At 42.3% G+C, this 25,843-nt stretch overlaps 1 protein-coding gene across 3 annotated transcripts in view; it reads left to right on the top strand.

The window, feature by feature from the left end:
* Window positions 1-13,448, top strand: part of cyb5r4 (cytochrome b5 reductase 4) — a 113,559-nt gene extending 100,111 nt beyond the window's left edge. For all 3 annotated transcript variants that reach the window (XM_067984943.1, XM_067984942.1, XM_067984944.1), the window contains one exon: window positions 12,774-13,448. In XM_067984943.1, the coding sequence (XP_067841044.1) occupies window positions 12,774-12,828 (55 nt within the window). In that variant the 3' untranslated portion in view covers window positions 12,829-13,448. The remainder of the gene's footprint in view (window positions 1-12,773) is intronic.
* Window positions 13,449-25,843: the final 12,395 nt, after the last annotated feature.

Genomic DNA, 25,843 nt, shown 5'->3' with positions numbered 1-25,843 from the left:
TCACCCCCCCCCCCCCCCCCCCGAACTCTCTGGCCCCATTTGTGCTCCCTCAAACCCAAGGGGCAGGGACGTGAGAGTATCTGGAGCACCACTGGTTCGGCCATCTATCACCAGATCTGGCTGAACCACATCAAGCACTATCGGTCCTCACTCTCCTCCGCCAAAACTTCCCACAACTCCAGGATCATTTTGTCCATGAGCCTAAGCTCCTGTTCTCTCGGCCCCATTCCCACTAAACTGCTGACCGCCCAACTTCCCTTCCTGGCACCATTCTCTTTCAAAACTTCCGTCATCATCCCCCTCCTTTTTAAAAAAAAAAACCATGGCCCCTCTGTCCTTTCAAATACCACCCCATCACCAACTTCCTTTTCTCCTCAAAGATCTTAAGCATGCTGTAGCTTCCCCTAATACCATGTCTGAATCTCTCCAGTCAGGGTTTCTATCCCTGCCACAGCACCGAAACAGCCCTAATCAAAGTGACAAATTACATCCTCTAACTATGACGTGGTGAATTATCCCTGCACCAGTTGATCACACCATCCTCCTTCAATGCCTTCTCTCCGTTGTCCAGTTCAATTGGATTACCCTTGCATGTTCCACTCTTACCTATCCAATTGTAGACAGATCACCTTCAGCAATACCGTTCCTTCCCACCCCGGCAGCTTTACCTCTGGAGTCCCCAAGGATCTATCCTTAGCCCCCTCCTCTTCCTCATCTACATACTGCCCCTTGGCGACATTATCCACAGACATGGGCTCAGCTTCCACATGTATGTTGATGAATATCCCATAATACCTTTGGTTGCCAAAAAGCAATCTATCTCACATTTAAATTTAGCAATTGAGCTTGATCCTTCTTAATTTTCCTTCTACCTTGATCTTTCTTAATTTCCTCTGTAATTTCTCACTTAATTTTTTTGTGTTTGTGCCTGATTTTTTTTTAATCTCCATTTTTCCTTTTTCTGATTACTTCCCACACTTCCAAGTCCTGGTACTTAGTTATTCTGAGTTTGGGTGCAACGTGATATATGGAACCGAAGCTGATGAGATACTGCAGAGTTTTAAATCATACATCTTTCAATCTTTAGAAGATAGTGTTGGAGAGCTAATTGTTTGGGAGGGAGAGATGTTGCAGAGATGGCCAAATGTCAATCACAACTATTTAAGCTTTAATTGAAGTCACATCTGTGATTCCATAATAATTTTAAAATGGCAGATGAATAGGTTAGTCGTCGTGGATTTTTTGGCAAAATCAAATCAAAAAGCAGTTATGAGAGGTTGTTTTCATTTCCTCATTTTTTCTTGTCTTGGCTTTTGTTTGATCTGTTGCATGTAAAGTCTCACTGCATTATATGATCTAGAGTGTGTGTAAATATATATATATATATATAAATAATAGATAGATTCGCAAAATATCTTTATCATATCACCATTGGGATCTTTCAGTGGACCCCACCCTTGGTGCAGTGGGGTTGCCTCACCCCTGAGTCAGAAGGTCGTGGGTTCATGCCCTACTCCAGGATGTGAGCACATAATTTAGATTGACACTCCAGTGCAGTACTGAGGGAGTGCTGCATTGTTGGAGCTGCCATCTTTCAGATGAAACATTAAACCAAGGTCCCGTCTGCCCCCTCGGGTGGACGTAAAAGATTGCATGACACTATTCAAAAGAGAGCGGGGGAATTGTCCCAGGGTCCTGGTCAACATTTATCCCTAACCAGTACTACCAAAACAGATTATTTGGTCATTTATCTCATGGTTGTTTGTGGGACCTTGCTGTGTACAAATTGGCTGCCGTGTTTCTCTACATTACAACAGTGACCACACTTCAAAAGTGCTTCATTGGTTGTGAAGCGCTTTGGGGAATAAATACAAGTTCTTTCCTTCCCTTTTTTTCCTTTTCCTTTCCTCCTTTTTTGCTTGCTGCAAATGTATTTATATAAATGCTTGACATTTCTTCTAATGTTCTCTGCTAGCCTAGCATCATTTTTTATTTTAGTTCTCCTAATAAACTCCTTTACCTTATTTTTATATTCGTTTTGGTCCATTTTGCTACCCATAGATTTATATTTTAGGAATCATAGAATTGTACAGCACAGAAGGAGGCCATTCGGCCCATCGTTCCTGTGCCGGCTCTTTGAAAGAGCTATCCAATTAAGTCCCACTCCCCATAGCCCTGCAAATTTTACCATTTTAAGTATATATTCAATTCCCTTTTGAAAGTTATCTGCTTTCACCAGCTTCCCCCACCCCTTCTGCTTCCACCACCCCTTCAGGCAATGCATCCAGATCATAACAACTTACTGCGTAGAAAAAAATTCTCCTAATTTCCCCTCTGGTTCTTTTGCCAATTATCTTAAATCTGTTTCTTCTGGTTACCGACCCTCATGCCAGCGGAAACACTTTCTCCTTATTTTCTCTATCAAAACCTTTCATAATTTTGAACACTTCTATTAAATCTCCCTTAACCTTCTCTGCTCTAAGGAGAACAATCCCAGCTTCTATTGTCTCTCCACATAACTGAAGTCCTATCCCTGGTACCATTCTAGTAAATCAAAAGCAAAATACTGCAGATGCTGGGAATTTGAAATAAAAACAGAAAATGCAAGTGAGGCAGCATCTGTGGAGAAAGAAAAAGAGTTAACGTTTCAGGTCAAAGACCTTTCGTCAGAACCATTTTAGTAAATCTCCTCTGCACCCTCTCCAAGGCCTTGACATCCTTCCTAAAATGTGGTACGCAGAATTGGACACAATACACCAGCTGAGGCCCAGCCAGTGATTTATAAAGGTTTAACATAACGTCCTTGCTTTTGTACTCTATGCCTCCATTTATAAAACCCAGGATCCCATATGCTTTTTTAACAGCCTTATCGACTTGTCCTGTCACCTTCAAAGATTTGTGTATGCGAATGTCCAGGTTTCTCTGTTCCTGCTCCCCCTTTAAAATTGTACCAACAATCTCACTTTTTGTTCTTATTCCCTGCATTGCTTCCATTGTTGTCCACATCGGTCATTTCCCTTTGTTACCATTCTCTAGAGAAAAATATATCTATATCTACCCATAGTTAGTTTCCGTCCCTCAATGCCTCTCATCCCTATATATAGGGTTTCTCCACTTTGTTCACCTAGACCAAATAGGCCCACCTGCATTATAAAGTTCACTTTCATGTAAAAGGCTACACCTCCATTCTGACATTATAGTGTCCTTGTTTTGTTCAAAATACATTTTCTTGCATCCATTTAATTTAATTTATTCCCTTCATTATTTTAAGACTTTGATCAAAGTCCCTGTAATGTTTTTTTAATGAAAACAGATTTGGCTTTCTTGACTTTTTTCTATAGCTGTAAAACCTGTAGTCATCTTTATTATTCTTTGAATTGTTTCCACTGCCTCTGTATCTTTTTGTCTGTACAAAGGCTGCAGCTGAATATAACACTACTCATGCAGTCTCATAAATACTCAATTGTCAGTGTTGAAGATTTGCTTTTCAATTTATGTGACTATTTGTACAAATTAATATACTAATGACTTTTGCATCTGTTGCCCTGCATTGGTGACTGATGACACTTTTTTCATTTCAGACTTTTATTGATATTAAAAAAATCACTTTGCTGACCTAAAAGTTCAGCCTGTCTGTGGCTAGAACAAACCAGCAGCCCTGTATCTCCACCTAATGAGATATTCTGTTTCTGGAGAAATTTAAACCCCATTGCAATGCTGTCTTAAGTTTTTATGGCAACCCCCCTCCACTCTTGTTTTCTTGATTCCTCCATGGGACTTGGTAAACATAACTTTTGAAAAGCTGTCTCATAATATTCCTCAAAGGAACACAGAAAATGCTAGAAAGACAGAGCAGGTGAGTCGGTATCTATAGAGAAAACCGATAGGTTGACATTTGGGGTGTGGACCCTTCAATTCTGAAGAAGGACCCTCACCTGAGACATTAACTTGTCTGTTCTCTCCGCAGCTGCTGGCCGGCCTGGTGTAGGTTTCTATTTTTCTGTTTTGTCAGATATCCAGTATCATTAATATTTTGCATTTAACTCGAACTCCTCCATTGGTTCACATTCACACAAATTCATATAAATTGTGTTAGACTGTATGAATCAATTTTTGAATACTGGCAGTATATTTATGTGCTTTTACATTTACTGGCACGGCAACAGCAAACTGACCTATGTGTGTTCCGTTCCCATGTTTACACTATCCTGTACTTTCACTCCCCTATATTCCTCAAGTATAGAAGATTAACGGTGGCAGTGCTTAAAGGTATATACCTCAATGCAGGGAGTATAGTGAATAAAGGAGATGAGCTGAGGGCACAGGTAGACACGTGGAAGTACGATATCTTAGCTATTTCTGAAACATGGCTTAAAGAGGGGCAGGAATGGCAGCTCAACATTCCTGGTTACAGGGTTTTCAGACGAGATCGAGAGGGGGATAAAAAAGGAGGGGGGTGGCATTATTGGTTAAAGAAACAATTACAGCTGTGAGGAGGGATGATATGTTAGAAGGATCATCAAATGAGGCCACATGGGTTGAACTAAAGAACAAAAAAGGGGCAGTCACACTTCTGGGAGTGTACTATAGACCCCCAAACAGTCAGAGGGAGATAGAAGAGCAAATATGTAGGCAAATTTCTAAGTAGTGCAGAAACAATAGGGCAATAATAGGGGATTTCAACTACCCTAATATTAACTGGGATATAATCGGTGCAAAAGGTATGGAATAGTGCAGAATTCTTAAATTGCATTCAGGAGAACTTTTTTAACCAGTACGTACAAGCCCAACAATGGGGGGGTAGATCTGGGTTTAGTTTTAGGGAATGAAGCTGGGCAGGTGGAAAGAGTATCAGTGGGAGAGCATTTTGGTGGTAGTGATCATAATTCAGTTAGATTTAGCATAGTTATGGAAAAGGACAAAGATAGAACAGGAGTAAAAGTTCTAAATTGGGGAAAGGCCAATTTTATTAACTGAGAAGTGATTTAGGAGAAGTGATTTAGCAAAAGTGGACTGGAAACAGCTACTTGAAGGTAAATCAGTGTCAGAGCAGTGGGAGGCATTCAAGGGGGAGATTCAAGGAGTTCAGAGTAAACATGTTCCCACAAAGGAAAAGCGTGGGACTGCCAAATCTAGAGCCCCCGGATGACCAGGAGCATACAGGGTAAGATAAGGCAAAAAAGGGAAGCTTATGTCAGACACCGAGAGCTCAATACTGCAGAAAGTCTAGGGGAGTATAGAAAGTGCAGGGGTGAAATTAAAAAGCAAATTAGGAAAGCAAAGAGAGGACATGAAAAAATACTGGCAAGTAAAATTAAGGGAAACCCAAAGATGTTTTATAAATACATTAAGAGCAAGAGGATAATTCAGGAAAGAGTAGGGCCTATTAGAGACCAAAAAGGTAACCTATGTGTGGAGGCGGAAGATGTGGGTATGGTTCTTAATGAATACTTTGCATCTGTCTTCGCTAAAGAGGGGGACGATGCAGAGATTGTAGTTAAGGAGGAGAAGCAGTGTGAAATATTGGATGGGATAAACATAGTGAGACAAGTTAAGGGGTTTAGCATCTTTGAAAGTAGATAAACACCAGGCCCGGATGAAATGTATCCCAGGCTGTTAAGAGAAGTAAGGGAGGAAATAGCAAAGGCTTTGACCATCATTTTCCGATCCTCCCTGGCTACAGGCGTGGTGCCGGAGGATTGGAGGACTGCTAACGTCGTGCCATTGTTTAAAAAGGGAGAAAGAGAGCGTCTGAGTAATTATAGGCCAGTCAGTCTAACCTCGGTGGTGGGCAAATTATTGGAATCAATTCTGAGGGACAGCATAAATCGTCATTTAGAAAGGCACAGGTTAATCAAGGACAATCAGCATGGATTTGTTAAGGGAAGGTTGTTTCTGACTAACTTGATTGAATTTTTTGATGAGGTAACAAGGAGGGTCGAAGAGGGTAACGCATTTGATGTAGTCTACATGGATTTTAGCAAGACTTTTGTCAAGGTCCCACATGGCAGACTGGTCAAAAAAGTAAAAGCCCATGGGAAAATGGCAAGTTGGATCTGAAATTGGCTCAGTGGCAGGAAGCAAAGGGTAATGGTTGACAGGTGTTTTTGTGACTGGAAGGCTATTTCCAGTGGGGTTCTGCAAGGCTCAGTACTAGGTCCCTTGCTTTTTGTGGTATATTTTAATGATTTGGACTTGAATGTGGGGGGCTTGATCAAGAAGTTTGCAAATGATACAAAAATTGGCTGTGAGATTGATAGAGAGGAGGAAAGCTGTAGACTGGAGGAAGATATCAGTGGACTGGTCAGATGGGCAGAAAAGTGGCAAATAGAATTCAATCCGGAGAAGTGTGAGGTCATGCATTTGGGGAGGGTAAGCAAGGCAAGGGAGTACACAATAAATGGGAGGATACTGAGAGGTGTCGAGGAAGTGAGGGATCTTGGAGTGCATGTCCACAGATCCCTGAAGCTAGCAGATCAGGTAGATAAGGTGGTTAAGAAGGCAAAGGGGATACTTTCCTTTATTAGCTGAGACATAGAATATAAGAGGAGGAAGGTTATGCTAGAACTGTATAAAACATTAGTTAGGCCACAGCTTGAGTGATTGGTGGAAGGATTAGAGGGGGGCTGAGGTGAATTTTTTTTCACCAGAGAGTGGTGGGGGTCTGGAACTCACTACCTGAAAGGGTGGTAGAGGCAGAAATCCTCAACTCATTTGAACAGTACTTGAATGTGCACTTGAAGTGCAGTAACCTACAGGGCTACGGACCAAATGCTGGAAAGCGGGATTAAGCTGGATAGCTCTTTTTCAGCTGGCACGGACACAATGGGCTCGATTTTACCGTCTGGTTTCCTGTGGGTTTCCAGCGGGGGGGCCCCCGAAAATCCCGATATCCAGTCACGTGACCGGATCGCGCCACGATCCCGACCACTTCCGGGTTCCCCGATGACGTGCGGGGCTGCGTGCGCGGCCCCCGCTGGTGGGAATCCCGCAGGCAATTAAAGCCAGCGGGGTTCCACTTGAGTGTACTTACCTTGCTTGTTGAGGTCATTAAATGAGCTGAATCAGCTGTCAAAACAGGAAGTGTGGGATTTTACCTTCAACGCAGAGTGTTTCACACACTGGGGGAAACAGTCTCCCTCCAACCAGGCGTGTTGCAGCCAGCAGCCTGTGGCAGCTGCCAAGGTGCACTCCACGGGGGTTGGGGGGAGGGGGGGAGAGCCCTCACCCACGCAGGAGGCCACCGCGTCACATAGGGCAACCCCTGCCCCCACCACCCCCCGCCAAGCCAGAGGACAGACCGACGCGAAACCGCAGCCCCAGTCCGAGGAACCACCCACCTACCCTGCACAACCCCTCAGACCAACACCTGTCAGATGGGTGGTGCGTGGACACCCTCAGAGGACGAACAGCATGACCAGCCCTAGCAGCCTCGCAGTCCACGTCGTCCGCCGCAGAGACGTGGAGCCCCCCAACACGGTGCTGTTGCACGCCCACCTGCACAGCAGGAGGGAGGGCAACCGCAGAGAGAGACTCGTCGCAGAGGGCACTACCCTCGCCACAGGGTCCACAGACCGAGGCGCAGCTCCCCGGACCTCTCCGAGCAGCAGTGCACACGGAGGCGCAGATTCACTCGACGTAGTCGTGGAGATCTGCAGGCTCTTTCATGCCGAACTGCTCCTGGCTGGCCCCAGCACCATCTGCTTACCTGTCGCTGCCAAAGTCACCACTGCCCTCCACAACTTCTCCTCCGCATCCTTCCAGGGTGCAGCCGGGCACACCGCCGATGTCTCTCAGTCGTCTGCACGGAAGAGCCCTGCAAATACATCTGCACCTACTCTGCAGTAACACAATGGGTGGCATCAGTGGTGGGTCCTCATAGTGATACCCAGGAGCGGGCATTATTGGACACAACAGACAGGATTCGCGGAGACATGGCCGTGGTAGTGCCAATATAATGTGTGATGTTTGTTGCTCTGAGATTCAATATGGGTAACACCCATGGCAAACCCTCAGACACCCTTGTGCATCCCCTTCATGCTCACGGCACGTTTGCCGTACGCTGCCTACTGCACATATGTGATGCATGCCCTGTGGCTGCAGCACAGGTGGTGGCAGGTTGAGTGAGGCTGGCCGTGAGGGAGATGCACGAGAGGGTGAGTATGGGATCGAGCCATGAGATTGTATGAGGATTGGGTTGCGTGTTAGTGGCGGGGTGAGTACTGGCGAGGTGAGTAGGTGCAGGTAAGATGAGGATGGGGTTTGAGTGGGTATGAGGGGTGATGTGACAGAGTGGTGTTGGCGGTGCCGAAGGAGATGTGGGGTGGGGGCAGTGTTGTGGCAGACGGAGTGTAGGGGAAAGACTTCGTGTTCTCACTGTGGCTGACCTACTGCGGTCATTGGAGCGCCTCCTGCACTGTATGCAGGTGGGCGATATGTTGGTGGCGCAGGTGACCCCCTCTGCCACCTTGAGCCAGGCCTTCTTGGTGGCAGAGGCAGGCCGCTTCCTCCCGCCCGCCGGGTGGAAGATCTCTGTCCTTCCCCTCCTCCTCACCCCATCTGATGATACCTGGGGTGAGGCATCATTAAACTGGGAGCAGCCTTCCCCCTGGGCTGCTCCATGCTGTAATTTGTTCCATTGGTTGCAGCATCTGTCAGTGGAGGACTGCCCCTTTAACTAGAGAGCCTCCAGCTGACAGATCGTACTGCGCATGCGCAGCCCGCCCGACGCGCAGACCAGCAGCGCGGACCCCGGAGGAGCAGGTAAGTGATTCCAATTAGTGCATTGCCTGCTACGATCGCGCGGGCAACCCACTAATTTCACCGGGTGCGGAGGCCACGCACCCGAAACCCAACCCGCCGGAAACCCGCAGGCCTGCTAAAATCAGGCCCAATGGGTCGAATGGCCTCTTTCTGTGACGTAATTTTGTATGATTCTATGAATGGGTGACCTGATTGAGGTGCTTAAGATAGAAAATAGGAGCAGGAATAGGCCATTTGGCCCTTCGAGCTGCTCCGCCATTAAATATGATCATGGCTGATGCTCTACCTCAATACCATATTCCTGCTCTCTCCCCATACCCCTTAATGGCCTCTGTGTCTAGAAATCTATCTAGCTCCTTCTTAAATATATTCAGTGACTTGGCCTCCACAGCCTTCTGTGGTAGAGAATTCTACAGGTTCACCACCCTGAGTGAAGAAATTTCTCCTCATCTCAGTCCTAAATGCCCTACCCCGTGTCCTGAGACTGTGACCCCTCGATCTAGACCCCCCCCAGCCAGGGGAAACATCCTCCTTGCATCCAGTCTGTCTAGCCCTGTCAGAATTTTATATGTTTCAATGAGATCCCCTCTAAGATAATTAAAGGATTTGATAGGGTAGATAGAGAGAAACTATTTCCTCTGGTGGGGAGTCCAGAACAAGGGGTATAACCTTAGAGTTAAAGCTAGGCCATTCAGGGATGATGTCAGGAAGCACTTCTTCGCACAAAGAGTAGTAGAAGTCTGGAACTCTCCTCCCCCAAATAGCTGTTGAGGTTGGGGGTCAATTGAAAATTTCAAAACCGAGATTGATAGATTTTTGTTAGGCAAAGGTATTAAGAGTTACAGAACCAAGGCAGGTAGATGGGGTTAAGATATAAATCAGCCATGATCTAATTGAATGGCAGTACAGGCTTGAGGGACTGAAGGACCTACTCCTATTCCTATGTTAAGTGGAAAGTGGAAACCCTGTCTTTTACACATGCGTTCAGTTTTTGGAATTGTCCTCCAACATGCTTCTAAACGAGCAGAGGCACAGTTTTAAGAGAGTGTCAATTTGAAACCTATGAACAGATGCTAAGCTGGCCCTGTGCATCACATGTATTTGTGTCATGAGGCAGCTTTACATTATGATGCAAGTATATCCTGAACAAGCTCAGCATGGTTAAAAGGCAAATAGAGAAAGTTGAAGTATTGCTGGCAGATCAGGAGACGCACTAAAAAAAAGTAGATCTCTGCTGCGATAATGGTGCTGGCGCAAGTAATTTTATATTTTTCACTGCTGTTGAATATTCAAGACTCATATATCAGAAGTTGACGGCACTGTAGAAATATAAGAATGATTTTAGATTTTACAGTATACTCTTCACATCTCTCCAATGCCATGCAAACAGTTTTTCTCATTTTGTTCTTTATTTGTCCTAAATAATTTATATCTTGTCTCTTTTATATTGAGAAGGTTATATTCAAGCCTAGTGACTTTGTGCCATATATCTGTGTTTGCTATGTGATATAACAGACTCTTTAGTGAGTCATCTTGTTCGAATTTCTTCTCTGCTTTTTAGCTCATGAGTAATATTTAATGTCCTCCCTCAAACCATATTCAACACCTCCCATTTTATCTCCTCTGATTGTACTGAGTTAGCCTGTTGAAAAGGGCTTATCATTTTGTTTAGAGCAAACTCATCATTTTAAACTTAGTGATGTTTTGCACTCTCATATTCAAGGGGCCTTTAATACTTTGCCTACCGTGAACATGTGCAGAATCATTTTTAATTGGTGTGAATATCCCTTCAATTTATTTTTCCCATTTGTCCTCTTTGTTCAAGGTTGTCTTTTCCCAACTCATTTTTATATATTTTCCAGTGCTACTTTGTTTTCTTAAATCTTTTTAAATGTTTGTACTTTTCTTCTATTTTATCTTTAACTTTACTGTTTAGTCATTTACGTGTAGGTCTAAACTTTGTACTTGCATACGATATGTATTTCATTTGCAGCATCTCTGGTATATCCTTAAGAATTTCCTATTATTGATTGTATTCCCTTTTCCAAGTTTAACTCCCTCTTTCACCTCTCCTGTGGACTCATAGGTCATCTCGAGCTCAGTGCTAAATCAAATGTAGACTCCTTCTCAGTCTATTATAACTTTACAGGTCCAGAAGTAGCTCTGCATTAGCATCATGAACTGGTCTGAGTTCTTTAATGATAATTAAAATCTTCAATTTTGTGATTCATTTTAATTTCTTCAATTGATTTAAGATCGGTTTCCTCTCATTGCCTGAATGATCTGACTCAAATTTTCCCATCATCCAAAATTAAAACATGTCTGTCAGTAACTTGCAGATGCTCTCTCCGGTGACAAGTTGGTACAGTGAGTTGGCAGAATGGTCTTTCACCTCTGGACTTGGGTTCAAATTCAAACCAGACTGTGGAGAGACCTGGGGGTGTATGTACATAAGTCTTTGAAGGTGGCAGGACAAGTTGAGAAGGTTGTTAAAAAGGCATACAGGATCCTTGGCTCGATAAATAGAGGCATAGGATACAAAAACAAGGAAGTTATGCTAAACCTTTATAAAACACAGGTTAGGCCAATTCTGGGCACCACACTTTAGGAAGGATGTCAAGGCCTTAGAGAGGATGCAAAGGAGATTTACTAGAATGTTACCAAGGATGACGGACTTCAGTTACGTGTGGAGACTAGAAAATCTGGGGTTGTACTCCTTAGAGCACAGAAGGTTAAGGGGAGATTTGACAGAGTAAATGAGGAGAAACTGTTTCTAGTGGAAGAAGGGTCGGTAACCAGAGGACACAGACTTAAGATAATTGGCAAAAGAACCAGAGGCCATATGAGGAAAAAAAATTTTAAGCAGCGAATTTCTAATGATCTGGAATGCACTGCTTGAAAGGGTAGTGGAAGCATATTCAGTAATAACTTTCAAAGGGAATTGGATAAATACTTGAAGTGGAAAAAATTGCAGGGCAATGGGGAAAGAGCAGGGGGGTGGGACTAATTTGATAGCTCTGTCCAATTAGTGTCAGTGATGTCAGCCATGGCTCAGTTGGTAGCACTCTTGCCTCTGAATCAGAAGGTCATGGGTTCAAGTCCCACTCCAGAGACATGAGCCCAAAATTTAGGCTGACACTCCAGTGCAGTACTGAGGGAGCACTGCATTATTGGAGGTGCCGTCTTTCGGATGAGACGTTAAAACTGAGGCCCGTCAGCCTTCTCAGCTGGACGCAAAAGCACTATTTCAAAGAAGAGCAGGGGAGCTATCCCTGGTGAGCTGGCCAATATTTATCCCTCAACCAACATCACCAAAAACAGATTATCTGGTCATTATCACATTGCTGTTTGTGGGAGCTTGCTGTGCGCAAATTGGCTGCTGCATTTCCTACATTACTACAGTGACTACACTTCAAAAATACTTCATTAGCTGTAAAGCGCTTTGGGACGTCCTGAGATCGTGAAAAACACTATATAAATGCAAATTTTTCTTTCCTTCAAAGAGGTGGCACAAGCACGATGGGCCGAATGGCCTCCTTCTGTGCTGTATCATTCTATGACTGATGGATGAAAGTCTCTTTCTGTTGGTCGTAAGGCTTCTGTGTGAAATGTGTTTGAGTGGAACTCAGTTAGGTTCCTAGTGAGTGTAACTCCACAACAGAAAGCTACCCCTAATTTAGTATAAATTGAGAGCAGATTTTACTCTGAGTAGCCATTCTAATGCCTGGTGTTGGAAAATCAGAAATGGTAAAGTAGAATGTGTTCTTCTGAAATTGGGCAGCATTGAGGAACTTTTACTCTGCATTACAATGCTGCCCTAAGAGTGGGAGTACTCAATGCTAAGACAATGTGGAAAAGTGTTCCTGTCCCCTACATTTTCAGAGGAGACACTTGCACCCCCCCACTCCCCTTCCCATTGGAGAACAATTATTACTTGTGATCTTTTGGTTATTCTAAGTGACAGAATATTCACTGTATTAATTGTTGATTACATTGTTTCTCCTCTACAGCTTCTTCAAAGAGTTGGGATTCAGCAATGAGGAGATTCATGCTTTCAATGGATGACAACCGAGAATATCAGCAACAATTCAGCAATAGAAAAGTCATTTTGATGTGTAACTTAAAAAAAACCTGCCAAGCAGGTTCTATTGCAAACAGTTTATAAAATGTTTTTGGCACACTGTGCTATAGATAACTCCTCCTGCCTTAGTTTAGGTTTGTGTAATGTATTTGATACAATTATTCTAAATGTATTCATTTTTTTTTAATGAACTTGCACATATAATTTATGCTCATGAGGATGATCTAATTTTACACAGTTCAGAATTCTTGAAAGACTTAACTTTGTGTCCAGTATTATGTTGAAAGTGTAGGTCGGTTATTATTAATAGTACCTTCAGTGACGGAACAGTAATATAATGTGGTATGATAATGCAAAACTCTATGACCTCAGACAGATTTCTGCTGTATTCTGGAAAAAGGAAACTACTAACAACAGTAGGTTATATTTTATGAATGGCTTATAATAATAGTGTCCCCTTGTTGAGCCATGCTGGATATGCACTGATATCTAAATGTTGTATTGCAGGCTGTATAAAGTGACTTTCAAATAATCTATTCTAATACATTATTTCTGGAAAATTATAATTTGAACTTTTTTTTTAAAAGTACAATAAAATATTTATGCAGACTTGAACAGAGTAATCTGTTGTGTCCAATAGTTTCCACAAAGGAAGAATGCACATCCTTGCATACCTTCATGCAGTCATTTGTGTAATTATGTTTGAAACATAGGGTTAGTTGTATTATAACATGTAGTGCCAAAGGGCATCGTTTGTAATCTCAACTCACATATAAATTTCTTAACTTTGGCTGAGCCTTCAAAGAGGACACGATGAGTTTAGGAAAGATGTTCCATTTCTCATAAAAAGGGATAAAACAGAATGAGTCACCTCAGAGCTTGCACCTCTTAGCAGTTGGTGATGAAGCAAGGTTGATGGAGCCTGGGAACAAGGTGTCTCCTTGCCCTCTTCATGAGAGGTACAGTGCATGACACAGATTCTCTGTTGGCTGCACCTGATTTTGTGGTGCTAACTGGGTGGGCAGCAGCAAGAATTGAGGAGAGTCTTGAGGTACTGAGAGACTTTCCACTAGAGCAGACACTAACTGGGGATTTAATAGAGGTTTTCAAAATTATGAAGAGTTTTGATAGAGTGGTTGGAGAGTCAATGACGAGGGGTCATCGGTTTTAAAATTGTCATTGAGTGAAGAAAGAGTATAGGAAAAATTTCTTGATGGAAAGTGTTGCTGGAACACCACCTGCTCAGTACAATTAGCGATGGGCAATAAAATGCGGCCTTGCTGCTGTTGCTGAATTGTGCTGTAGGTGTCACCCAGTCCACTGCCCTCTGGCTGTAATCCCCCACAGATTGGATGTCTCGGGGTTGGCGCATGTGAGGAAATGAGTGACAGCAAATGTTTTAAAGTGCTAACAGGGCTGAATCCGTGGGGTCCTGGTTCTGCTTCTGCTTCATCTGGCACATCTAGCAGAGGAAAAGTTACAATAAGTTGCTAAGAAGTAGAGTTCATATGCAACTTTCCATACAATGTGAGGGTTTCATGATATAGTTTTCGGACAGATGATGCAGGGTGCAGTAGGGTGCAAAGAAAACGAAGCAGAATGTCTTCACTAACCTGCAACTGGCACCATCCACTTTTCCTGTCTCCATCACCCCCTGTTGCCTCCCTTCCCAAGATCTAGAGCGCTATTCCCCCCCTTCCCTCATAGAGGGTGAGGAATTGGTTTGAAGGTTCCCCACTTGTTGCAGCGCTCTCCCTGAAAGGTGTTGAAATATAAGCAAAAGGTTTAGCTGAAATGGTGAGAAAATATTATGAGGAGAAAAGGAAAGAAAGAGGCTTTGAGGTAGTGAGATTAAAAAGTAGGAGAAAGGGATATTTAAATTTTAAATGAGAAAACCAGAAAAAAGAATACGGGTCAATGTTCCAAAAAATAGTCATGATTGCATGGTTTGTATGAGAGTGCTGAAAGTATTCAAAACAAAATTGGAGAGTTAGACTCATTAATAACCGGAGGGAGGCGATATAACTGAAACCGAGACATGGCTTAGATATGGACAGGGCTGGGAAGTTAATATTCCCGGTTATAGCATTTACAGGAGAGAAGGGGGAGTGAGTGAGGTGGCCATGTTAGTAAAGGATTGTGTCACAGCGCTAGAATGTAAGGACACCACGGGGTTGCAGTAAGATAGAATCTACATGGATAAACTTCAGAAATAGGAAGGGGATCGGTACAATTCCTTTGATGTGCATTATGGGTCACAGAAATTTGCAGACAGTTCAGGGAGACATGCAAGGACAACAGGGCAATAATATTTGCTGATTTTAACTATCCCATGGTAGACTGGAATAAAAGTAATGCTGTGGTCAAAGTGGGCAAACTTTTTTAGAATGCATCCAGAACTACATTGTGGATTAGTATATTCTAGTCCAAGCAAAGAAGCAATCACAGTCACAGAGGATGTAAGTTGTGACTTTTGTTAGGGCCATTTCGGTGTTGTGGCAGGCACGGAAAACTGATTGGAGAGATTTAAACGGGGAGTTGCGGGGAAGATGGATTTAGGTGTTAACCACACATTCATTGAATTTGGGGACAAAAGGGAGATTGGAGATGGAGGCGGTAGTTTGCAAGGACAGAGGGGTCGAGGGTATTTTTTTTGAGGACGACACTAATGGCAGTGGTTTTGAAAGGGAGGGAGACAGCACCTAAGGAGAGAAACCATTTACAATGTCAGCAAGCATGGGGGCCGGGAAGGTAAGTTGAGTGGTTAGCAATTTATTAGGAATGGGGTCAAGGAAGCAGGAGGTAAGTCTCAAGGACACAGTAAGCTGAGAGAGATCATGAGGAGATAGGAAAGAAACTAGAGAGAAATGTGGGATGGGACGGAGGGGATCCTGAGAGGTTTGGCTTGGTGGGAAAGAGGAATGGGGAAGCCACAGATACAGCTGAATGGATAGTCTTAAGCTTAGTGACAAAGAAGTTCCATCAGCTCCTCACACACTTGTTGGATGTGAGGGTGGGGAAGGGTGTGTAAGAAAACATTTGGTAGTGGAGAAAACATGCCGGGGGTTTATCTTTGCTCTCCAGGATGATCTTGGAGTAGTCGGTGGTTTTTGCAGGGTGAGGGGCCCGATAGAGCTTGATGCTGTCCAGGTAGATCAGGTGATGGATGGCTACATCAGTTGTGCACAGTTCTGCTCAAGTCTGCACCCCTTGGAATTGAGGAATCAAAGATTGGGGCCATAATACTGGGAATGACTGCAATGAGAGAGAGTAACGGTTTTGCTGGGGACAAAGGCATCATAGGCGGAGGTGAGGGAGTAGTTAAGCAGATGGACAACTGCAGAAGTATCAAGACGTGGAGAGCTAGAGGCTAGTCAGTTGAGAATTTGAAAGTAGTAGTAACTTTTGTTAAATCAAAAAATTAATTTGGATAAAGCTTTCTTTACCTTGGCCTTTTGGTGAATTAATTAAGGGACAGAGCAATTCCTTTGATTATTTGATCATTGGCTATATTTTTCTCTATAACACTAGAACATTAAATTAATTTCCCCATGTAGGCTAAAAAGTTGCAGACCTCACAAATGTATCCCTTGTGGGTCAACATAGTTCCTATGCCACAAGAAGCACACAGGTTTTTGGCAGTTTTTTGTAGATGGCCAGTGTTGAATACTGATGATGTTTCTCCTTATTTTTTCCCTAGTTGACTGGTGTAGACTTTGCTCAATGGCCAATATTGAATAGGTGTAATTCTGTGTGTGGATGGTTGTTTCAAGATTAACTCAAAAGTTCTTTTGGCCTAGATCCTATTCCTGTTTGAAGAACCATGCACCTGGAAGATCCTGGTTGCTTTAATCATTTTATTAATCAAATATTTGTTGTGTTTTTTATAAAAACAGGATGTAATATTAACAGCTTAGACTGCTTTGATGAGTCCGTTCTCATAGAAGGACACCAATTAGCCCATTAACCTGTACCACATCAGAGCCATTCTTTAATATTTTTCTTCTTTAAGTCCTTGTCTAATTCACTCTTAAATATTTATCATCTCAATATAATTTCAAACACTTCAATGAGATTCTCCTCTTTACCAGCTCTTCTCCAGTGATTAAGATCCCAGTTTTTCAAGGCTCTCAACATAACTATATTCTCTCAACCCTAGTATCATCCTAGTAAATCTACATTATACTTTTTTCATCGCTGCAATATCATTTCTATGATAGGGTGCCCATAACTGAAACTATAGTCCAGCTACTGTCTTGTACAGATTCGTCATCATCGTGCTTTTGTATTCAATAGCCCTACATGTAAAATCCATAATCCCATTTGTCTTTATGGTTTTTCCACCTGCAACCCTACTTTTCTCTCTTTCTCTATTCCATTAAGAATTTTACCTTTTACAGTATGAATCCATTCTTTGTTTTTTCCAAAATGCACTATTTCACACTTATCCACATTGAACTGCATTTGCTATGGACCTCACCACTCCCCTGGCCTGTCTGTGCTCCCTGCACTCTCTCTCACTTTTTCCAAGTTTGTCATGCCTCCTAATTTGTTATTGCCCACAAATTTTAATGGTATTCCCTCTACACTTATGCCAAAATAGTTTATTAATATTGAAAACAAGAGATCCAACATGGATCCCTGGGGCAATATATCTATTTACTCCTACTCTCTGCTTTCTATCCTACACCATCTCACTATCCATGCAGCTAATTTGTCTTTCGTACCATGAGCTTTAAGCATGGCACCAGATTCTTGTGTCACACTTTATCAAAAGCTTTTTGAAAATCTGGCTATCCACTTCATTCTCTTTGTCTATACACTCATTAATTTCCTGAAATAAATTTCCGTTATCGATCTATGCTGACTATACCTGATTGGCTCATACCCCTCTTGCCACAACTCTTGATTGTGATTGGCACATAGGTCTCTTACCGTAAATGTTTTTATATTGGTTGACAAATTATATTTACTGATCTGTGTTGAAGTGTATCACGTGTAGGATATATTATGTCATTTATTTGGTAACATACCATCTAAACTCAATATTCTGCGTGGTCCTTCCTCATCTTGTGCCACCAACTGGATATTTCATGAAGTCCCTACATCATTTTGCACCACAAACCTAATGTTCTGTGAAGTCATGCGTAACTTTGCATTGTAATTCAAAGCCAGCGGATGAAAAGAAAAGACAACATCAGCAGAGGTACAAATGAACCTCCGGTATAACATAGAAAATAGTGAATGGGTGGCTGAGATTTACTGATAGTAGTTCAGCCATGGACACAGATAGTTAATGATATTAATTCAACACTTGGGCTAGATTATTTCCTTGTAATCCATGTGCATCTATTCCACTTTCCTCTATGTATGACCATGGGAAAGAAGCAATTAGGAAATTTAATGGTAAGCACCAAGCTGTAGCACCAAACAGAGGAGCTGTGTGGAAATACAACTGACTGGGTATTTCCATGTTTCAATTGGTGATGTTTTCTATTTGTTGTACAAGAAGTTTCAACAATTTATGATCATAGTCTATGGAGCACAGTGATACTTTTTAAAAAATTGACGCAATACCAAGAGGTATATTGTTCCGGGGTTGCAACAAAATATACCAGTTATCCAGATGTGCGAAGAGGCCTTTTGCATCTGAAATAGGAAGTTTTAAAAGAGCACTGTCTTTGTGAAAAACAAATGTTTGATAAATTTTATTTGTTTTGGAAGTGAGAAGTGCCAGGCATCATTCACATCACAGTAATATTGTGCACACATGATGTCACCTTGTGATTTACATAATTGCAAATAAATGGTTTGCCAAATACTTATTAATGACGGCAGTGCCTCTTTAATAGCTAGGAATAGCAATTGTAGAATTGTATACTCCACCTGATACGGAATTGGATGTGCATTGCATTCCCCTGATAAATAAACTTTCTATTCAAATATTTTTACTTGATATACATCAGGAGCTACAAAACGGATTAGTTTTGGATTGCTCTAGCAAAGAGCCACCACAACCACTTCCTTCCGTGCTGTAAAATTGAGTTTCTCTGGTAACTCCTCTCAGTCTTTTACTGTCTTCACAGAATCCCTAGAGAGTCATCCCAATTCCCTACATCAATTCAGTGTCCAATTGTATCTTGAGAGTCATTTGCTACTGAATCCCCTGTTATGTCCAATCTACCCTTTACCATCTTAATCCTGGCAATTTCTCTCTCTCACTGTAGTTCCAATTAACCCTCTGTTCAAGTGCATTCAGCACAGTGCCCTGTACACAGATTTACTATGAGATGTTATTTTCTTGTCTGTTACTGTACTAAAATATTGTTATTAAAATGTTACTTTATTCAAAATATAGCTAAAAAATAATGTGAAAGTTAAAATAAATATAGAAAAACAAAGAATATGGAAAAAGACTGAACACTGAGAGGTGAAGTTTCACTGCTTATAATTTAGAAAAACATAGTAAGGATGATTTTTCTGCTTTGCGCCCACATTTCCAGTTGGGGATCATTTGCATTGAGTGGGCGTGCACCGCGTGCATGTGGCATATGTCTATTATACATGATACAGATCTCATGTATGATCTACTCTGATGTATGACGTAGATGTCATGCATGACATAGTCTGCTTGTTGATAATTGGTTTAATACCACCTCCCCCTTTTGTACCTTGGAGCCTTTATTTGTATTTCCTCCAGTAAAGCTTGATGCAAGGAGAGAGGTATTCACATTTTTTTATTGCACTTCACCCTTTACAGAAAATATTTCAAATCTATATTACAAGAGTGTACAGAAGAGCCAAGATCACTAGTTTTGTTACCTTGTAGTTGTGATCACACAATGTACCTTTGACGGTGTACCAGAGGGTACCTATGGAACCATAACTTAGTGAGAGAGTCAACTCCTTCGGGAAGAAGGAGAGGAAAAAGGTTGGAAAATATTTCTATACATTGAGGTTTGTTGGAGCATGGAATGCTTTGCCACAGGGTGTAGTTGAGGCAGAGACCATTGCATCTTTTGAGGGAAAATTGGTTAAATGTTTACAGGAAAGACTGATATGGAATTATGGGGTGGGATTAGTTTTGGATTGCTCTAGCAAACAACCAGCACAACCATGATGGAGCAAATGACTTCCTTCCGTGCTGTAAACTTTTATGGTTCCATGGTTCTAAAAAAAAATGGAGAAAATTGAAAAGGAGTACAAATTGCAAGATCAACCATTATACTGAGCAATTCTAAGACGGCCTGAGGCAGCTTCAATGGTTTTGTTCCATTATATTTGCTCTATCTGGGACAAATTTAATGAAAGTCATTGGAAATTAGTGAGAAAACTCAAAAGCTGTATAAAAGAGACTTTGAAAGCAGTCATTATATTTTCGCTCAAAACTCAAGAGAAGTAAATTTAATCTATCTTGTTGAAATTATTTGAAACTCCAGGAGCAAATGATTAATACCTACCTCCCCCTTTTGTGCCATGGAGCCTTTTTTGTATTTCTTCCACTAATGCTTGACGTAGGAAGAAGGGTATTCATATGGTAACATTTGTTCATGGATTTGCCCTTCCAAGGCTGCCAATGATATGCTCCTCCTGCAAGATGTGGGAAGTCATGGACACTACCAGTGTCCCTGCCGACCATGTGTGCGGGAAGTGTGTCCACCTGCAGCTACTGAACGATCGTATCTCGGAGCTGGAGCTGCGGGTGGACTCACTGTGGAGCATCCGCGATGCAGAGAAACTCGTGGATAGCACGTTTAGCGAGTTGGTCACACCGCAGGTAAAGGGTATACAGGCAGGAAGTGAATGGGTGACCACCAGGAAGAGTAAGAGATGCAGGCAGGTAGTGCAGGGGTCCCCTGTGGCCATCCCCCTCTCAAACAGATATGCCACTTTGGATGCTGTTGGGGGGGATGACTTATCAGGGGAAGGCAGCAGCAGCCAACTGCCTGGCACCACGGGTAGCTCTGCTGCACAGGCTGGGAGGATAAAGAGTGGCAGAGCTATAGTGATAGGGGACTCAATTGTAAGGGGAATAGACAGGCGTTTCTGCGGCCGCAACCGAGACTCCAGGATGGTGTGTTGCCTCCCTGGTGCAAGGATCAAGGATGTCTCGGAGCGGCTACAGAACATTTTGGAGGGGGAGGGCGAACAGCCAGTTGTCGTGGTGCACATAGGCACCAACGATATAGGTAAAAAAGGGGATGAGGTCCTAAAAGCAGAATACAGGGAGTTAGGAGGTAAATTAAAAAATAGGACCTCAAAGGTAGTAATCTCAGGATTGCTGCCAGTGCCACGTGCTAGTCAGAGTAGAAATAGGAGGATATTTCAAATGAATACGTGGCTAGAGGAATGGTGCAAGGGGGAGGGATTCAAATTCCTGGGACACTGGAAACGGTTCTGGGGGAGGTGGGACCAGTACAAACCGGATGGTCTGCACCTGGGCAGGGCCGGGACCGCTGTCCTAGGAGGAGTGTTTGCTAGTGCTGTTGGGGAGGGTTTAAACTAAAGTGGCAGGGGGTTGGGAACCTGAGCAGGGAGAGAGAGGAAAGCGTAACAGGAAGGGACAGAAGGTATGGAGTAATAGGTAAAGTGTTAAAAAAGGAAAAAGCAGGAACTAAGCATCACAAAACAGATTTGAAAGTTCTTTATCTGAATGCACGTAGCATTCGTAATAAAATGGACGAGTTAACGGCACAAATAACAACGTATGGGTATGATCTTGTGGCCATTACAGAAACATGGCTGCAGGGTGACAACGACTGGGAATTAAATATGCCAGGGTATTTAACAATCAGGAAGGACAGGCAGGAAGGAAGGGGAGGTGGGGTGGCTATGTTAATAAAGGAAGGAATCACTGTAATACAGAGAAATGATATTGGGACAAAGCATCAAGATAATGAAACAGTTTGGGTGGAGATAAGGAATAATAAGGGAAAAAAAACATTAGTGGGCGTAGTATATAGGCCTCCTAATAGTTGCAACTCTGCTGGAAGAAGTATTAATCAGGAGATAGTCGGGGCATGTAATAAGGGAACAGCCATAATTATGGGGGATTTTAATTATCATATTAACTGGACAAATCAAATTGGGCAGAGCAGCCTTGAGGACGAGTTCATTGAGTGCATCAGGGATGGATTTCTTGAGCAGTATGTAACTGATCCTACAAGGGGGCAGGCAACCTTGGACCTGGTCCTGTGTCATGAGTCAGGATTAATTAATAATGTCCTAGTTAAGGATCCCCTTGGAACGAGCGACCACAACATGGTTGAATTCCATATCCAATTAGAGGGTGAGAAGGTTGATTCTCAAACAAGCGTACTGAGCTTGAATAAAGGAGACTATGATGGTATGAGAGCGGAATTGATTAAAGTGGACTGGGAAAATAGATTAAAGGGTAAGACGGTACATGAGCAGTGGTGTTCATTTAGGGAGTTATTTTACAACTTTCAAAATAAATATATTCCACTGAGGAAAAAAGGGTGTAAAAGAAATGACAGCCATCCGTGGCTAAGTAAAGAAATCAAGGATAGTATCCGACTAAAAACAAGGACATATAAGGTAGCCAAACTTAGTGGGAGGATAGAAGATTGGGAATTCTTCAAAAGACAGCAAAAAGTAACTAAAGGATTGATTAAGAAAGGGAAGTTAGATTATGAAAATAAATTAGCAAAAAATATAAAAACAGATAGCAAGAGTTTCTATAGTTATATAAAAAGAAAAAGGGTGGCTAAGGCAAACATAGGTCCCTTAGAGGATGAGACCGGGAAATTAATGGTGGGAAACATGGAGATGGCAAAAATGCTGAACAAATATTTTGTTTCAGTCTTTACAGTAGAGGACACTAAGAATATCCCAACACTGAACAAACAGGGGACTCTCGGGGGGGAGGAGCTAAATACGATTAAAATCACTCAGGAGATGGTACTCAGTAAAATAATGGGACTCAAGGCGGATAAATCCCCTGGACCTGATGGCTTCCATCCTAGGGTCTTGAGGGAAGTGGCAGTAGGGATTGTGGATGCTTTGGTGATAGTTTTCCAAAATTCCCTGGACTCAGGAGAGGTCCCGGCAGATTGGAAAACTGCTAATGTAACACCGTTATTTAAAAATGGTAGTAGGCAGAAGGCTGGAAATTATAGGCCAGTTAGCTTAACATCTGTGGTGGGTAAAATTTTGGAGTCTATTATTAAGGAGACAGTAACGGAACATTTAGATAAGCATAATTTAATAGGACAAAGTCAGCATGGCTTTATGAAGGGGAAGTCATGTCTGACAAATTTGCTTGAGTTCTTCGAGGATATAACGTATAGGGTGGATAAAGGGGAACCAGTGGGCGTAGTGTATTTAGACTTCCAGAAGGCATTCGACAAGGTGCCACATAAAAGATTATTACTTAAGATAAAAAATCACGGGATTGGGGGTAATATTCTGGCATGGGTGGAGGATTGGTTATCGAACAGGAAGCAGAGAGTTGGGATAAATGGTTCATTTTCGGACTGGCAACCAGTAACCAGTGGTGTTCCACAGGGGTCGGTGCTGGGTCCCCAACTCTTTACAATCTATATTAACGATTTGGAGGAGGGGACCGAGTGCAACATATCAAAATTTGCAGATGATACAAAGATGGGAGGGAAAGTAGAGAGTGAGGAGGACATAAAAAACCTGCAAGGGGATATAGACAGGCTGGGTGAGTGGGCGGAGATTTGGCAGATGCAATATAATATTGGAAAATGTGAGGTTATGCACTTTGGCAGGAAAAATCAGAGAGCAAGTTATTTTCTTAATGGCGAGAGACTGGAAAGTACTGCAGTACAAAGGGATCTGGGGGTCCTAGTGCAAGAAAATCAAAAAGTTGGTATGCAGGTGCAGCAGGTGATCAAGAAAGCCAACGGAATGTTGGCTTTTATTGCTAGGGGGATAGAATATAAAAACAAGGAGGTATTGCTGCAGTTATATAAGGTATTGGTGAGACCGCACCTGGAATACTGCATACAGTTTTGGTGTCCATACTTAAGAAAAGACATACTTGCTCTCGAGGCAGTACAAAGAAGGTTCACTCGGTTAATCCCGGGGATGAGGGGGCGGACATATGAGGAGAGGTTGAGTAGATTGGGACTCTACTCATTGGAGTTCAGAAGAATGAGAGGCGATCTTATTGAAACATATAAGATTGTGAAGGGTCTTGATCGGGTGGATGCAGTAAGGATGTTCCCAAAGATGGGTGAAACTAGAACTAGGGGGCATAATCTTAGAATAAGGGGCTGCTCTTTCAAAACTGAGATGAGGAGAAACTTCTTCACTCAGAGGGTGGTAGGTCTGTGGAATTTGCTGCCCCAGGAAGCTGTGGAAGCTACATTAGATAAATTTAAAACAGAAATAGACAGTTTCCTAGAAGTAAAGGGAATTAGGGGTTATGGGGAGCGGGCAGGAAATTGGACATGAAGCTGAGTTCGGATCGGTCAATGCCCTGTGGGTGGCGGAGAGGGCCCAGGGGCTATGTGGCCGGGTCCTGCTCCGACTTCTTGTGTTCTTTAGATTTGTGGTTGGGATCAGATCAGCCATGATCTTATTGAATGGCGGAGCAGGCTCGAGGGGCCGATTGGCCTACTCCTGCTCCAATTTCTTATGTTCTTATGTTCTTATGTTCTAATGCAGCCTGTAATGTTCCTATTTTTTTTTTTGTACGTTAAAGATATTAGATTGAGATATATTTTAAGGTACATTTTATTTCAGGTCAGTATACCTCACGATATTTTCCATCCATTAAAATTCGTGGACAGAACATCATGTGCTGACCTCAATACTTAAGTTCCCAATATTTGTTCCCGTCGCACAAAACTCTTTACCTGGAGCATGAATTTGTAAAAGTTGCTCGCACTATGTCAAACCATATCAGCACTGTTTGTATTTGTTTAACTTCTATCTGAGGGAGAGAGAATAAAATTAGAAATTTTCATCAAGGAAACTGGACCTAATAAATATTTTCAAGGTTTCTATTTTAAAATTTATGTAATTTTATTTAGGTACAACTAGGGAACTCATACAGAGGTTCTTTTTTTAACCCTTAAATCAAAATGGCATCTTCGGAGTTTTTGTGGGAGATAATTATTCTTTAAATTCTTTCTAAAATCTATGCAAGTCAGGGCTTAAAAAAAATCTAAGTTGTGAATGGATCTAATAAAGTCGTGCCCCTCAGTTTTGAATTTTTTTTTTGTTTGAAGCCTAGCTTAGAGGTAATAGGGCAATTTTTCCAGGATTCAACACCTATCTTCTTCGACAGGAACACCAATTGAGAGCAGAGGTCATCATACCTGATTTGAGGTGCACCTGATCTTAAAACTAATGACCAGAAAATTGGGAGTGCACTGAACTTAGTGCTCTGACCTTTGCAGATAATTCTCCCATAAACACTCCCATTGAGCAAGTTGGATCCAGGCAGGGAGTCTCAGAAAATTTACTGGATTATGTTTCCAACTAACTGCGAAAGATCTGAATAAATCAACAAAGTAGTTGGAGGAGCGCCATTACAGGTAAGAGAATATATTGCATCCATAGAAAGTAATTATATATATGTCTTGGTTGATATAGCAGAGGTGAATTGAGGTCAAAGATAGTAAAGAATAAAAGATAACAGTTGACCTTTTGAATCTCACAGATAGGATCAGAGGATACAGCAGCAAGTATTTTTGCAGATCAAGGAAGCCTGTAAAAGTGCCATTATTCATGAGGGTGTTAATTATCCAGATGTTGAATGGAAAAACAGGAGAAGAAAAATTAGAAGTGATGCCGAATTGCTTTGATGGTTTCTCCATCATTGTCGATGATGACAGCCTATGATTCAACTCCAATTTAATACAGGTTGTGGGTTCTCTTATGACTAAACTCCAATTTTCGTGAGGAATGTTTTCCCACGTACAGGACATTGGATGTCAGATTGACCGAAGGGCTGATCTTTCCTTGATTTCCTCTGGGCTCTATTTTCTTCAGCTAGCTGGATAA

This window comes from Heptranchias perlo, chromosome 5 (genome assembly GCF_035084215.1).
Source record: "Heptranchias perlo isolate sHepPer1 chromosome 5, sHepPer1.hap1, whole genome shotgun sequence".
Taxonomy (NCBI): Eukaryota; Metazoa; Chordata; class Chondrichthyes; order Hexanchiformes; family Hexanchidae; genus Heptranchias; species Heptranchias perlo.
This window is presented reverse-complemented; position numbering and strand designations above follow the sequence as displayed.